This window comes from Leptosomus discolor, chromosome 2, assembly GCF_034619465.1.
Source record: "Leptosomus discolor isolate bLepDis1 chromosome 2, bLepDis1.hap2, whole genome shotgun sequence".
NCBI lineage: Eukaryota > Metazoa > Chordata > Aves > Leptosomiformes > Leptosomidae > Leptosomus > Leptosomus discolor.
The window spans coordinates 95,181,390-95,198,574 of NC_141392.1; the positions used below are offsets into that span (position 1 = coordinate 95,181,390).

Consider the following 17,185-nt stretch of genomic DNA (forward strand, 5'->3'; position numbering starts at 1 on the left):
GTGAATTCCACAATTTAAATATGCATAGCATGACAAAGAAAATCATGTGTTTATCCCTTTGCCATTTCATTTGTTGCTCCTGGTTTTTATATTATGGGAAATATGAATAATCATTCCCTATTCACTACTCAGTCATCTGTTTTCCAAGCTGAAGCTGATGCTGGGAGCCTACAAGGGTAACTAATAAAGGGACTGCCTAAAAAGCTGAAGACATATGCAATCATTTAGGATAAGGAGTTAGCTGGGATAATTCTGAAAAAAGCTGAGGGGTACAGGTAACTAGGGAACTACAATCCATGCACACTTGCAAATGCTACAAAAAATATGTCAAGTCTCCATTTAAGCAGCAAGAGTGTGGATAGCCCTTTCTGAACAACTCCAGTGAGTTTCATTGGTGCTCTGATCTGACAGAAGCCAAATCATGCCTGTAAACTGGAGAAATTTCAGATAAGAGCAGCAAAAAGTACTTTTAAAGACTTAATAACACTGGATCAAGGGGAATAGATAAAAGAGTGATACAGCTTTTTTAAATATTCGCTCTGGAAGAGGCAAACACAGAAGCTTGTTCAGAAACCTTAGAAGGATATAAACACTGATAAACAAAGCTGGTGTGAGAAAAATCTGAAAAGTTGTAATTAAAAAAAAATAGAAAAAAATAAAGGAAACTTCAGAGATGCTGTCGGGAACAGAGAAAGTTTATGTAACTATGAAATAATCTGCTAAGAGAAGCAGTGGAAGCCCTTCATGCTCATCTTGAAAGTGAAGTTTGACTCTGTATTAGTGAAATATGCTGTAGAAAATCCTCTTGCATTGATAGAAGAGATGACCTGACAAGACTTTTTCCATCTCTGTTTTCCACAGCTCTTTGATCTTAATTGATAAAATCCATTTTACAGAAAACAAACCACTCCACCTTTCATTCCAGGACCAAAGTGAAACTCTGTGAAAAGAAGTCTGCAGTAGTAATTTATTTTAAATCAATTTTACTTTGTACTAATCATGTATAGCTTCTCTGTGTAATTCCAGAGCAACTTTAAACTCTGCTCACTGAGGGACAAAAATAGAATACTGAAGAACAATTTCCATACACCAGCATGCACTAATCCGCTGGCACCAAGAAAGAGCTGCTCTCACTAAATGACTAATAAAATCCCTCTCCATCTCTGTAAAATGACAAATGCCTGGTTTTCTCCTTATTCTAGTCTGCATTACACCACTCCCTGATTAATTACATGAGATACTCCTGAAGATATATCGCATTGTGCAAAGTATAATTGAAACCAGAGATACCATATTATAGTGAGGGCTATAACCATGCTTCCATTAATATAAAGCCTTATTATCAGCAGTTTGTAATTCACCCTTAGATTAGATTTGACATACAAGATCTTAGCCTGCAGAGGATTTTTTCCCCGAACAAAATTAAAGGAAAATCTTTTTTGGCCATCAGAGATATAAAAGTGGAATGTGGATAGAGAGTTATGATTTAAAATGCATTTTGTATATATATAACTGAAAAATATCTTGGTTTCTGAATAGAAGATTATGTTGGCTATTAGTTCATAACACGAGCTAGACATAAAGCAAGTAAATTTTCATGAAAAAGCGAACTAGCTCTTTAATATGGGAATTTAAAGTCTTTAAAATATGTTAGCAAATTCAGCATGTCAACACACAGCACAAACATAACTTCAGAGATCTCTGGCAGATTCTTCTGGTTCGCTGCTCCCTTTTTTTATAGGGTAATGTGCATATGCATTTACTCAATCAACAAAACCCACTTTTTGTGTTTCTGAAGGCTTTGAGGGGAAATGAAGCATTTCTTAAAAGGACAAGCAAATGAAAATACATTTCTTAAGGATCATATGTAGTTAAGATAGCTGCTTATAATATAAAATCTAAAATAGATGCTAGACTTCATAATACTGAATAAAATTTTGGTTCTTTACATCTTCAGTTACTAGAATCAACTCTGCCTGATTCTACACCCACCTCCCCACCCCCCTCCACTCCTGTACAGTAACCTGAAAATAAGCTGCAACAGTTTCTAAAGTCAGAGGAATCTGAGACCTACTCATTCAAGCGAAAGAAAGAGGGGGTTGTTATAGGGCTAGACTTCATTTCACTAAGAGTCACAGAATTGGCAAGAACTGTCTCCACAGCTTACTGAAGAATGAAATGAGGAATGGGAAAGAGAGAAATCTGAGATACAAAATGCCTGAAAATAAATGCAATGTGGAAACACGATAAAGAGGAAATCCCTGTGGTGCTTGTCTCTTTATTTTTGTTCTCACTCTCTCTCTTTTTACTTCTCATATCATAAATCAAAATGACTTCACACCATTTTGCTTTTGTTCTGCCTGATGCTCTGGTACTTCATTGACAAGATTGACTGTTTTTAACTGTGTATTTCTTCTCTCATTTCCTGTTCTTATTTTTATTATTATTTTAGACCTTGCTCCTTCCCTGATGCTTTTGTTTCATTCTTTATAACACTTTCATTTTAAGCTACTTCTCCATTTCTGCCATTTTTTTTTCCTTTTTTCAGCGCTCCTGTCTTTCTTTTCTCTCCTCTTTATGTATATCTTTACTTTTTCTTTGTGCTTCACTATCTTTAACATATCCCTTTATTTTTTCAAATGTAACAGGTTTTCCTTCCCAAGGTCCCACATCACCAATTTGGCCAAGGAGCTCTGGAGCTGACTTTCTTTGAATGTATTAAGGGCTGTGATGAATGAATACAGAAGAATTATTTTGGTCACACAATCAGCTTCCCATCTAAGGGCTTTTTGTCTTTCTCCACATAAAGCTCTCATAGCACAAACTGAGACAGAAAAATAAAGAAAGATATGAGGCTGGAAAGAGAATTCCAGTCCTTTACATGGCAAACAGTTTGGGAAGACCTTTCTTTCCTGTTCTTATAAAGCAGATGCTCATTTTTCCCTTTAACAAATGTTTCTATTGCCTGCCTTTGCATGCCCTTCCTCTTACAATAGTTAAAAGTCTTTGCTTCCTTTCAGCTCTTTTCCATTCCTGCTCACGCTACACTAACCATAGTTCCCTTGAAAGAATCCGTCATTCTTCTTCCACAAAGGTAACGATGCAAGTCTCCTCACATAGTCAGGCAGCAGGTATCTACTGCCTCTAGCATTTTTTTTTTCACAAAAAAAAAAAAGAAAATAATTACTTATCCTGAAGATATGTTGCACAGATCAGCTTCTTCCTCTGCATTTAAACCACCTAACCTTTCCTTGCATCTAAGTGGCTGGGAATGCACTACTTCACTTCAAAGTAATTTCATTTTAATGAGCTCACCACTCCGAATGTACATTTTCAAAACAAAAACCATTCCAAAAGAGTGTATTGAGAGTGCTTTCTTCATTAAAATCAAAACACTTTGAACTGAAGGAGCACACTCCAAGCCACTTTGATGCCAAGGTAGCAAAGCCAGTTTTAATCCATGCATGTAAGGGATGTGCAACAGATTAGCCAGATGTTCAGTTACTCCTCCTAAGAAAGTCAGTGATGTACTAATATGCCTGCCTGTGCCTATAATTGCATGAGTACTTTGGGTACATAATAAATAAAATAAAAATCACTGTTTTGCACATTAGGAATCTGCAAATCCTTAAATTTATACTTATTTAGGCAACACATATATGTAAATATTATGGCATTCGCAGACTATCTTTTGAAAGCTGAAATTCTTCCATATATAACAAAGCATTTGATTGTTCCCAACCAAGCATTTTCTTGAGGAAAAAAAAAATGCAGATATAAAAGCTAGAAGAAAGGTTGTGACACACTGTAGGATTCATCTGATTAAATTTAGGACATAAACATTTTTGATATTTATATCTGAACTACTGGCTTCCTCTATGGCACCTGAAGAGAGACACTTGCACTGAGAGCATGTGATTTACTCCATCCTGGAGCACATGTCTCAAAGTGGCCTAAAAGTGCCTATTTCTCTCCATTGACTCCAAAGGAAAGCCAAATGTGAAAAGCTTTTTATCTGTATCAGAAGCAGAATGCCTGCATTTAGACATCTGATGGTAGGTGTGATGGATCCTCCCTGCGGAGTTAAAAGTCAGGACATACGTTACTGTGCTGATACTATAGCTGTGTTCCAAAGCAACCATCTCCAATAATCATAATGAATACAATGTCTAAATAAAAGAGAACATGAAAAAGACCTGACATTTCAGCCTTCACTTTTAATAGCTTTGGTTTTTTGGCTATGTGTTTATTTCTAGATACATTTTTTAAATGATTTGAATAGACACATATTGTTCTAGGGGCTGATCGTCTCCTGGAATGTGCAAAATACATAAAATAAATTATTTCATTAATTTCGGATGGTAAAGATGTCATCAAAAGCTAAATTTTCCAAACATATTGAATTCTTTGAATGATAATGCATATATTTCTGCAAACTGGTTCCTTGAAACACAATACTTTAGTGTTTCACTTGTAAGATGGAAATGAAATTTAAAAGAAATAATTTTATTTTATGATGTGAAAAAACATAGGGTTTCTATTTTCCGAATTGTCTTCTAATTCTGCTCTAATTCCACCAGTTTTATGGCCATAAAGACTAGCATCTACCATAAAATAAGTGAACAAATAAGAACTGTTATATGTATGTCAATATATTGTATTTTACTGGATGTCCAGTGCAAACAGTTATGCCTGCAGTATTTTTGTGGCTAGAGGTGTTTGTGGGTTCATAATTACGTTTCTAAAATTAGAAGCTGAGTTGGATCTCGGCTGAAAAAACATCACATGACATCTTAACATACGCTAATAAGATGATAAATTCTCTAGCTGCTGCATAAGCTATTCCCATTATTATGTTCTTAATAATTACTGACCTTAAATTAAAAAAAAAAAAAAAAAAGGAAGACTTGTGTTACTTGTGTTAACACAGGTCACAACTGCCTAAGTGCATTTTACTTACACATTAGTTGATAATTATTGTATAATTACACAGTAAAAATTAGTAGTATGCTAATTTCAGAGAAAGCACCTGGAAACATAAAGTGGAAAACAGTGGAGGAACCCAAATCTCTGTACTATGCAGAAGACACAAAAGGAGATCTCCACCACCTGTCTTGGGACATCTGTTTCTTCAGAGAAGTGAAAGGGGAACTGCCCCTATAAGGCAGAATTCCATGTGCTTTTATGTGGGATTTGGGTGGGACAGCAGTATGATCTGACAGGAGAAACAGGCTTCCCACTGCTCAAGATGTTCTCCTTTAGAAATGGCCTGGTCATGCTTTGCTTGCAAAAACGTGGGCAGAATGATCTTCACTGTCCTGCTGCAGGTTATGCTGCTCCATAGTGTCTGACAAGGCCTTGTCTTTTGAAAGGTCTTGAAATCTCCTAAAATTATATTGTACTGTACATCGGAAGTATTTTGAAAAAACTCCCTTGCCCTCTCCTTTTTATTTTGTTTATGGCAGCAGTAAAAGTTAATCCAGCTGCTCAGTTCTAGCCAATAGCATTCTGGGGCTTTACCTCCACTCTTGATTCTTACACACTGTATACATAAACTTGCAATCACATTCTTTATCTGGCTGGATCTGCTTATCTGGATCTGCTTGAGACTGATTTTCTTCTGTGTACAATTTTTTCATGTTCCTATCTTCGACTCAGTGCAGCACATCCTTATCAAAAGAAGAATGCTATATAATCAAGTAGTGTTGAGAACCACAAAGGCAGACACAAAAGCCAAGAGAGTTCCTTTCATTTCTGATCTGCCCTAATATCTGGGTTTTTTCCTAATACATGGAATTATGCTGGGTTCAGTTGGGTTTAATAACATAACTGTTTACAGCTTTCTGGACAAAAATACAGCTTTCTAAAGCCAATATGTTTACCAAGTTAGAAGAGACTAAACATTTACTACAATATTTTATTGTATTTGACTACATTTTCTGCTACTACATACTTAGTAGTCTCTGCTGAACATAAAAATGATACACAGAATGGTGATTCAGGTTTCGTATCTATATCTCACCTGAAAGGTAAGCTTAAAATATGACACAAATATGGTTAAAAAAATGAAATCTAAAGGACCGGTACATAATAAGCATAGATTTTTAGGCATACTTTCCAAAGTGGCCTCAGGAATTAGAATTCTGTGTAAGACGAATTTTTGTCCCAATTTTTACAGCTAAATGAGGTCTCCTTTTTTTGAGGTCTTATAGATGGCCTTTATCACCAATGGAAAGAAAGAGGCATCACCAGAGAGAAATTCAGACCTCAGGTGGAGTGGATGGTAGGGAGGTAGGTATATCTATTTTCTCAAGAAATTGTGAACCTTCCCTAGATATCTCACCCATATGTCTAATCTTAACTGGGCTGGATTTGAGTCTCTGTATCTGACAAAAAGTATCTGAAAGATGGTATTGTAGATAAGTAGGAGAGGATACTACTGGAAGGTGACTTCAGCTATCCTGCTTCTGAGGTTGCATTAAATTGGAGAAGAACTCTTGTGCACCACCTAAGATCTGTTAACTAATATACCTGAGCTGAGGGCAGTAACTTCTTTAATTAATTTAATTAATTTGCTTTGAATGAGGCAGTCTGTCTGAGCACTGAGTGGGCAAGCACTTGCACTACCTTTTAGTAATAATTTTGAAAATTTGTCCCAAGATTATACATATTCACTTTAACAACAAACAAAAAGTGGGTACTATTAGATTATTTGCGGAGCCCCACACTTCATTTTTCAGTTAAATTATGTCTTGTAAAAAATCATGACAATATAAACAGCAAGGGAAATAATTCACTTTCAAGGCTTGTAAAGACATCTCTTGAAAAGAAAATAAGTCCTGTTCTTCTGCCCAAACTCTCCAGTCGATACACACATAAAACTTCAATTCTATTTTAAAAGAAACATCCACAAGTAGCTCCTATTCTACAAAATATTGTCTACAGTTCTGTGTCTAACAATTGAAAAATCAGGTAAAGTTAATACTTCCCTACACCGATGGGTCCAAACGTTGTAGAACAATAGCTAATGGCTTCAAGTTTACACATACAGTAGAATCTTTTTCCATTTGTAATTTCTTTCAGAGAACGAGTAAGTACTATATTTTTCTCATTTCTCTTTTACTTTCTCACCAAATGCTCCATTGCATAACATTTGAAAAGCTGGTGAAATATAATTCCAGTTCTTAAGGAGGAGGCCCAAGTATGAAATTAATTCCACTTCACTGGTGGTTTTGCATAAGTAAAGGCTCAATAACAATGGCAGTATTTAACACTTAGATAGCTTATAACTTATAATGTTTAAATCTCCCAGACAGATTGTAGTAATGAACTGAATCCCTTTTAAAGGCTTTTTGGTTCAATTTTGCAATCTGTCTGGAATCTAGGATACTCCACATGCAGTTCACCTGCACCTATTCCAGACATTGGTTGTACCAATGCCTGCACACACAGGCAAGCATGCAAATGTGTATAGAAGATAAATCAGTAGATGGTGAACTATTGGATGGAAGAATCCAAGATTTACTCTAGTGACAGCAGAATCAGATATATCATATCTGAGACAGATATGATTGTCAGCAATAAAATGTCAAATATTTTCCACTGCACGTGCTTGCATGTAGGGTTAATAATTATCATGTGTATCTTGCTGGAATATTTTTTCTTCACATAGAAACACAGTATTTCCCAGTGTACTTTACCTGGTAGGTCATGAAATCACTTGCAGCTGTGTGGAATGTTAAATCTCCAGAACTATACAGTTTCATACAGACTGACTATGAAACTTTAATCTTGTTTTCTAGGTATAAACACTTCTGATAACTAGAGAAATATGAACAGCCGTGTACAACCCCAAACAATAATTTATACTGAATTAAAACATTAACTTCACCCCTTAGACACAAGGCACAAATTATTGTCTTGTCATAAATTAGAACACCAGACCATGCAATTTGTTCATGCATCACTGACCTCTAAAGAGCTCATTGATATTGTGGATCCAGTTTCACTTCTTGATAATCCTGCATTGTCATCCAGCTCCGAGGCAATGAAATTCTTCACTGCTGTGCGGGGCTCAAATGGTAAATTCTGCATATGTTCTTGGGTGGGAAGATGCTGGTCTAAATTGATATTAAATTGGTCCATTACAGAGGGATTCATATTGAATTCAGGATTAACTTTGTAGTGCAACAGCCTTTCATGAGGCAATGTATCCATGCCTATATTCATTTTGCTGTCATCTTTCAGTGATGGCTGGGTATTTACTGAGCCCCGGGGCATGACTATATAGTCACTTTCTATCATTCGTTCTTGAGGATGGACTATGTCCATATCTGCACCTCTCAAATTATCATCAGTGCATAAATACACAGTCCTCCGCAACTCACTGTTGTCTTTTTTCAAGCACTGATTGGCCAGTTCACTCATACTCATAGGCATGTGGAGACCTGTTGGTTGCTGGATGATGACTTTGGAGATGATGTTTCCAGGCAAGGTAGAATAGCTCATTCCTTCGGGGTTTGGTCCCTTCTCCTCCTCTTCATCATTTAGTGAAATTCTAGAAAGTGTTCCTGTTATAGTAGCTGCTCTGCAAGGTCCAATGTCTTTATGCAGAACTGTGGGTCAGAGAACAGAATTCTTACAACATGAATCCATGTCTGCCTAATACTGCTTTTTCTTGTGGGTTTACTTAGTAGCATTCCCTTTATCAGTGCATCTTCTTAACTCTTTTTCTATCCATTTAAAACTATTATTCTATAAATATTGTTTTGGGAAGTTGGTTTTTGTTTGTTTGTTTGTTTGTTTTTTGTTTTGGTTTTGTTGTTGTTGTTTTTGTTTTTGTTTGTTCCTTTTTTTAAATCAATACCTCTTAACCTACCATGTATAACTGACAAGAGATCTCTGACTTAGCCTCAGTTATTTTATATAAATTAAAACACTCCTTCATTTATTCCTAGTACCTTACAGAGATCTTGGGTGACCTACAGCTTAAGCAAAAGGCTGCCATGTGGAACTCAATTAAGGGTTTTCCAAAACAATACACTACGACATCTGTACTGCCATTATTAACTCCACATAACCTCCTGGAAAATGTCAAACAGATTGTAAGGCAGAATCATTTTGTCAATCTGTTGTAATGACCTACCAGAAGATTATAACTATGAACATGTGTTCCTGAGCTCCTAAATGTTCCTTTTCATTGACTTTTTAAAACTCTTCCGTGTTAAAAAATTTTTAAATAAAAGTGACAGAAAAGTAACCACATTGGGAAGAAATTCTGTTGGTATAAGAAAGACATATTTTGCTGCATCTGGAAAGATTATAAAGAATATAAACATGTCTCACAAAACAGTCATAAACCACTTTTGGTGTAGGCCTAGGCCTTCCTGGTCAAATGTGTAGCAATATCCAGCAATTTTTTGTTGGGCTAAGCTCCACATGTAAAAGTTATTAATCACGTCATAGAATACAAAATTTCTGGAAGCACTGAAGGAAGCAAAGTATCTATTCAATCACAATCATTGATCTTAAAAAATAACTATAAGTCTATATGTCAACATTTGTAATGAAAGAAAAAGGATAGATAGTAACAAAAAAAAATTAAAGTAACCAGTTACTGGGCTTATTCCAGCTGGGTGCAAGGATTTTCTTGTCCTGGTTGAAAATATTTTAATTCACACCAGTGCTAGTTTGTGCAATAAAATCCAGCTCATGGGCTGAGACAGTAAGAAAACTTGAAGTATCCCTTTTGGTAGCCTGAGGGCTCTGATGACCCAGATCCCCAGGCAGCTGTCAGTTCATTGCCATGTTCCATAACAAGCAGCACATAAATCATCCCACTCTCCCACCTCACACAAAACTTCCTTGAATTTTTCCATTGTCAAAAGAATGATTTGCCTCTAAACAACAGTGCACAAATACCCAACTTAAGTGCGGCTGTGTCATTGTTTCCAGTCACATTGTTAAGACACTTCAATCAGTGACCTGTTCTTAAACCTTACATTAAAAGGACCTCAGTTTAAATATCTATCTAGTAAAGCCTGTTCACAACTGTATTCAAAACTCATCTCCTTAGGGATGCCCCTGACAATGCTCTCTGTACTGCAGAGCTGTGTGGGCAAAGGTAAAAATGGGAGCTACAGGGACCAACACTGGACTTTTGTCTGCATTGGAGGGTGTCAGACATGCATTTGTGTTACAATGTACTATCCTGCTCCCTTCAAAATACATGTGCATATTAAAACTGATCTTTGTGGAAGAACTGTTACCATATTGCAAGAAACAGCTTTTTAAATGTGGGTGACTGGAAACTCAAACTTTACCTCAATGTGATCAGCCTTCTTGGCTCCCCATATAGGCAGCAGAGAGAGACAGTGTCCCTCAGGTGGGTGATGCAGAACGTCTAAGCCGGGCTTCTTGCCCTGACTCACCCTGTGTAGAGGACACCCTCTCTCTCTTTCTTTCTTCATTCAAAACTGAAAGAGTTCTAGGCAGCATTGCCTCCCTAGGAAAAACTGTCCTTTGGGAATATCTCCCAGATTTAAAAGTTTCTATAGCATTTAAATGGTCATTTATTTTACACTGTATTTTATTCAAGCAAGGTTCGCAAATAAATTGCTTAAAATGTGTTATTTTTAATACGCAGAAACAGACATAACTGACTAATGAAAGATCACACTACTGAAATATCTTTAAAAAACTCCAACTTGTTCCAGTAAAGTGGAATCAAATTGGAATTAAATTTCATTTTCCTGATACCACAATGCTTAAGCTACTGTTGATTTCACTTAGAGTTGCTAAGTTCACTAAACGACTTGCCCTTTTTAAAACTAACACCACTTGATGCATCCTTCATATACATAGCTGTTAAGACAGATAATTTTTTTTTTTTCCCCCTATGAACTGGTTCACATTTGTTTGTGTACCAGGGCAAGGAAAGTTTTGTGTGTCAAGACTGATCTTTCCCAAAACATTTACCTCCTAATAGACAATCACACCTTTGGCTGCTTCCCAACTGCTGAATTCCAGTAAAAGGCTCTTGTAAGAAAATTAAATAAAGGTATTCATATAGTGGCATCACTGATTTGCTTCTTTGTTTCATTTATAAATATGTTCTCTAAATAATCAAATGCTACTATTTTTCTGGTTTTCACCTCACAAGAAACTAGTACAAGACTTCTTTTTGTTGGCCAAATACTCTCTCAATGTTCTTACCTGACCGACAAGCAATGTCCACGTCCTTTTCAAAATCAGTCTGTAACAAGAAACAATGGAACAGGACAACCATTATTAATTGAAAACTAAACCACAATACCTTTTTGCCAACTAGCGCTTCCAAAATGTCCTACTTACAGAGTCATAGTCTCTTAAAAGTAGTTTCTTGTTGCTGAGAAGGTGAAGTGTATTGTTTTACAACAGCAGAGCTTTACAAAGTTTCCTAAAGTATAACTGGGTGGTTTTCAAAGTATGCTGCCTGACCAGAAAAAATAAAATAAAATAGGTGGAAGTAGAGTATATAATTTTAATAAAACGATACAGTGTATAGGTTTTTTATGTATATGGAAGAGAAACTTCTACATCTCATGGAAGGATCATCTTTAAGGAAACTTTTCATAGTAATTTCATAAAGAGAAGTATGGAAAATAGCCTGCAATACAAGTTACTGTTAATAAGTGTAATCCTTTTAGTGAACCCTGTCTGAAACTTCATTAATTTGTTATGAAGTGGTCACTTGTTATATAACATTCTGTCTATCCCTGCTACTAATGAAATCATGTAAAGTTTGTACTCCCTGAAAACTATTGTTTATTTAATTTGGCAAAACCAAATTGTAAGAGCTAAGAATGACTTTTAACTGTTGAAAGTCCAAGCACACTTTTCCCAGTTAAGCAAAACTATTTATCCTGTTATTGAACTAAAATAATTTTAAATTCTGTTTTTATTTCCACAAAAACTTTATTACATGAAAGACGTTTATTAAAACTGACCTCCTTGTTGCTAGTGAAGTCCCTACATTGGTTTTTTTTTTGATCCATCATTTTTTGAAGGGCATCTGCTTGCTGAGCCTTGCATTTTGTTATGGCCTGATCCTGTTCCCATTATAGTCAATGACAAACTGTCATTGAAAGTGAATGGACTGATATTTTCTCTTAATATACTACCTAACAATATTAGCAAATCCAAATTGGCATAGTAAGCCATCCACTATCTCCTTGATTCAAGCCACTAAATAGATTCCCCCTCTAGAATCTCTAGCACTTTATCCTTGTCTGAATTAGTTTGAAAGGAACATTTTTCAAATCCTCATGAAAAGAATGCTTTTAAGTGTATCAGTGCTTTTTATACTAACAGTAGGAAAATTCATGATACATTATTAGATTACCTTCTTATTTTCTTACATAAGAATCTTTTGTCATAAAGAACATTGGTGGAAGACACGAATTCACTGTGCTCCACCAAATGATCACACCAATAATTTAAACTTGCTAAGAGATTTAAGCAAGCAGATAATAACCTAAACAGACTTACACTTAAAAATTGTTAATATTTCAGCTGTGCATACTTGCCATGTACAGTAATGTAAGATTTTTCTTTTGGATAGGAACACTAAATTAAGAGTCAAAGAAAAAAATAAAAGCTAACCATGATTTGAGCATGTCCATTAGGAAAAGAACTTGAAGAATCTGCATTGATTGGATCCTGGCAATTTCTCAGTCGACATCTGAATGCATCTTGAACCTGTGAAAACAATATCTTATACTGATTCTTGTGTAACTTCATATACTCTTCTCCTATTAAAGATTAAATTAAACTGTATGAAATTCAAGGCATGACTTTTCTTTCTTTCTTAGAATACTTACTAAATCAGAAGCAGTAAACATAAATGTTTATTTCTGCCATTTCACATATTTGCTATATTTTTTGGCTGCTGCAAAATCTGTCAGTCTATCAGAGCAAGACCACAGAATTAGATTTGCCTATGGACAGAATTAACTAGTAGTCAGTGACGATCTGGTACTCAAGTCAAATTTGTCTTGGTGATAGTATTTGGCTTTGTCTTCTCATTCAGTTTGGTACAGGTCCTATAGCAGGATTAACAGATAAACTATTAAGCATTGTAAAATCAAATGTTACTTCTGCTTGATGTAAGATTCCTGAAAGCCAGTTCTTAACAGTTACTATAATCAGAATCATAGTGCTATCCTAATTAAACTTTAAAGAATAAGCCAATTCGAAAGATATTACTGATTCCAATCATGAGCTCTAACTCCATGTATAGAGAATCTCATGCATCTCTTCTAGAAGTAAAACTCTTCAGACCAGGTAAATATCTTCAGTGTGAGCACAACAAGAAGAAAAGTGGACTGTTGCACAGAGTTGTTTCTTGAAACTAAAAAAAAAAAAGGAACTTCTCAGAAATTACTATTTACTAATATGATCCATAAAGTAAATTTGAAGACTTGTCTCTAAAGCAGTAGTATATTTGAAGAATTATCTTTTCCTAGGAAAGGCTTTTTTTTAATTTGATTTTTGGGCACAATATATGTCTAAAGAAATATTATTATGTAACACTTATGTCAGAAAGATGTGGTTCACCAGAGTCACATTCAAAAGAGAAATGCAGTTCCTGTTTGCTGACAGTAGAATGGAAATACATTTTGCTGCTTTCTTATGCATATCATAGTAGGGACAGCAAGGCAACTTTTGGAATGGAAAGGAATATTTTTACCAATACTTTAAAGGTACGCAGAGAATATTTCTTTAAATGCAAAACCTAATTTGTTTCACTTCTATATGTATCCTCAGATGCATTGTAATATAGCAATATAATCTAAGTTTTAAAATGTGATTTTTCATTCCAGAAATGCAAATATCCACATTTGCAACCTGATTCAAGATGTGACTTGGAAAACATAAACTTAGTTGGGTGACCTCCAACCAAAACAAACTAGTATCATTTCTTGTTTGAATATGAAAATACTCTCAATGAAATGAATACTCCCAACATTCCATTTGTTATCTGTAGAAATTACTTGATGTCTTATTCAGAATAATTAAAAGGGAGAAAATTGTACTCTACTCATGGACATTTTGTGAACAGCAGAAGAGGATAATTCATTAATTGTTGCTGATGAAAAGGCATCCCCTTTCAATACATCATATTCTACTGCAAGCTGTTTAAGAGCTTTCACAAAAAGGAAAATGAAATAGAAAATTATTTTTTTTTTTTTTGCAATTAGGAAGCATTATTTTAAAGTGCTCAGCCCTTAAAAGAGTAAGAGTGCTCTGCGGTCTTGATTAAGTGAGTGTTGCAGGTGGAGGAAGACTAATACAGAGTAGAAAGAAGAATGAAACAAGGTTGAAAAGTTTGGATTGATTTCAAGACACTGAGACTTCCCACACGTGGTAGGATAATGCAGTGTGATTGACCTGTACCATGACTCAAATTCTGATTTTAAGCACTACAATTGCCGTGGTTTTCCATGTGTTTGACATTACTTTAATTTGGCATCTCCTAGTTGTTGCAAATTTAATCCAAGTCTTCTCTCACTTTATCAATTCTGAAGTCAGGTCACACTTCAGACTTTTGTGCTCTTGGATAAGCACTGGCACAGTGATTCGACAAAAACATAAAATAAAAATCCCTCCCTCCAAAGTATGCCCAGCTGTGCTGAATCTCATCTTAAACCTCATGATGCCTGACCCTAAAGCATTATTACTTCAGATCACACCATATGACTTCTCATTCTATGCAGTGACCCTCCTTATTTTTGGGACTCTAAAGTTCATGAAGCTTCCCCAGTTCAGATAGCTCTAGAGATGTCAAGAATCTCATGTCCTATTTTCATGACCTTCTATATTAAAGTGGTGAAGCTCGATGTTAAGATCCTCTTTAGTGTGCGTATTTCTTACAATGTTTCTGAAGTGCAAGCAGCATATGATTTGAACATGTTAACAGAATGTCAAACGTAGCTGTATCCATCATATTAGCATATGTTGCAACTTCTAGGTGTCCTCACACAAGTCAGAAGCAAAAAGGTTGAACTTTCTAAACACCAGCTTATTTTTGTAAACTGCTTGTTCAAACTTGTTGAGTATCTAAAGACTGTGCTGTCATTACATTTTGCTTTGAAACATAATCTTGTGTCTCCCTCCTCCTTTTAACATCAAGTTACAAGATTTTCTTAGAGCCAGGCAGAGCAGGAGAGACAGATGTGATGAACATGCAGATACCAGGGAAGTGGTTTCCTTAGCAACAGTAACCAACTCCGAGCTTTTAAAACTTACCCTCTCCCTACTCATGCACTCTTTATTTTTCTCCTGCAGTACAGAAATGTGAGCTTTAGACACCAATGATGCATTTAATCCAAATGCTCTCTAGTCAGCAGAGCACAGCAAAAGGAGAAACACATGTGGGTTCCTCCCATCACCACCTTTAACGGGAGTTACTCAGTGTGATTCAAATTAGCTTTAGACAATCTCATGTTCAAGCAGGTCAGGCAAACTGTTTTGCTCTGATTGAAAAGCTTCAGCACTAACCTCTCCTATTATGCTCTGTTCTGTGACACATGCCTCACCATCTTCCCATGCCCAATTATGTATTTAAACAGCAAGAAGAGAGAAAAAAAATAATGCTAGGCTCTCTGAACTAAGAAGGCAACATAAAGCAATAACACCTACATCTTTGCATTTTTCTTTCCTAATTTACAAATGGTCTATAGAAGGTATCATGCTTAATAAGTAGTACATTTATCTTAGAAGTTAGGAAATGGAAGTATAGAAAGATTTAATGTATTTCCAAAAGACAGAAACGGACACAACACATCATTTAATTATCTTCTAGTTGTATGTCTTACTTGATGAACCTCCTTGGCTTCCTAATGCAGCCCTTGTCACACAAGATCATTGACATAGCATACTAGAGAAAGTAAAAAATGTTTCCATCATTTATGTTTATATCAATATAACTAAGAGAAAAACCTGGGATTTTATATATACAATTGTAAAAGTCTATGTCTTTTTGTAATGTAATGACAATAAAGGCATAGTGAAGCAGGGCTATCCTCTTCTTTGTTTGAATTTTATGGTGATACATTCCACCCCATATTTTTTTCCTGACAGTCAGAATTATTGTTTTGCCTGTGCTGGCACGCTATAAATATTAGATCCATCCCATAGGCTATAACTGAGCTAGCTTTGTAGCTGTCATCAAGAGTGACAAATATGTTAGCAGGGTTTCCCTGACAGGCACTGGCAGAGCAAAAAGCTTTTGCAGACAACAGAAAGAAACAATTTTTTCAGCTGGGGAGGTACCCTGTGCAGTGCAAAGACTGCATTGCACACCGTGTGATGGCCACTATCTTGGCTTGTACTCACCTAAGAGTCTCTGGAGGTAGAAAGACAGGCTCTAGAACCAGACTGAAACATAACTTACTGTGTAGCAACTTGATGCAGTAAACAGTTATGACTTTGCTGGTACATACTGGTCTATACACATTTTTGAAACAAAAATTGTTTCAAGTGCATCAACTTTCACGTCTCTGCTGTTCTTGAAGACCATTCTATTCATTTTCTTTTCCCATATGAAAAGAATTACCTTAATTAGTTCCTCAAGTGTTTTGCCCAGTTTACAATTTAAATCTGGAGGATTAAAGAAGATTCAATGTGTTCTGCCAAATGGAGTTCAAACAGCAATATGCCTAGGCTTCTTTGTCTTCCACCATGACCACTATCATCACTTTGACTGGAGATAATGTGCTGATTAGTGAATAAGTTGTCCCTGTACATTTACTTCTACCTAAGTTGTCATCACTGAAGAAAAAAACTCCTTCCCTTTATTGATAAGGGATGAGCTTATCAAACTTTTTGGCCTTATTGGGAAATCTCATGAGGTCATTTTTTAAAATACCACGTAGACAGACTGATTAGCTGTGTTATCAAATGCCTTTCTCCCAGAATTTCAGTGTTAGGACCAGGAGGTGCAACTACCAAGACTGGCTTGCGACAACAACTCCTTTAAGCAGTTAAACAAAGTAATGATTCTCTGCAGTTAGATAAGTTATATGTGATTTGCTAAAAGAGCAGCAAATAAAATAAGCCATAACTAGCTGATTGCTTACACAGAAATAATTACAATTCCAAATCCCTATATAAACATCTTTATAAGCAGATATTTTTGTGTATT

At 35.7% G+C, this 17,185-nt stretch overlaps 1 protein-coding gene across 1 annotated transcript in view; it reads right to left on the bottom strand.

Moving 5' to 3' along the window:
- ADGRB3 (adhesion G protein-coupled receptor B3) overlaps positions 1-17,185 on the bottom strand; it is a 465,679-nt gene that overhangs the window by 13,111 nt on the left and 435,383 nt on the right. Inside the window, exons 25-27 of the mRNA XM_086461495.1 lie at positions 12,643-12,738; positions 11,215-11,254; positions 7,972-8,615 (exon numbers count right to left, since the gene is read on the bottom strand). Of these exons, the coding sequence (XP_086317621.1) occupies positions 7,972-8,615; positions 11,215-11,254; positions 12,643-12,738 (780 nt within the window). The remainder of the gene's footprint in view (positions 1-7,971; positions 8,616-11,214; positions 11,255-12,642; positions 12,739-17,185) is intronic.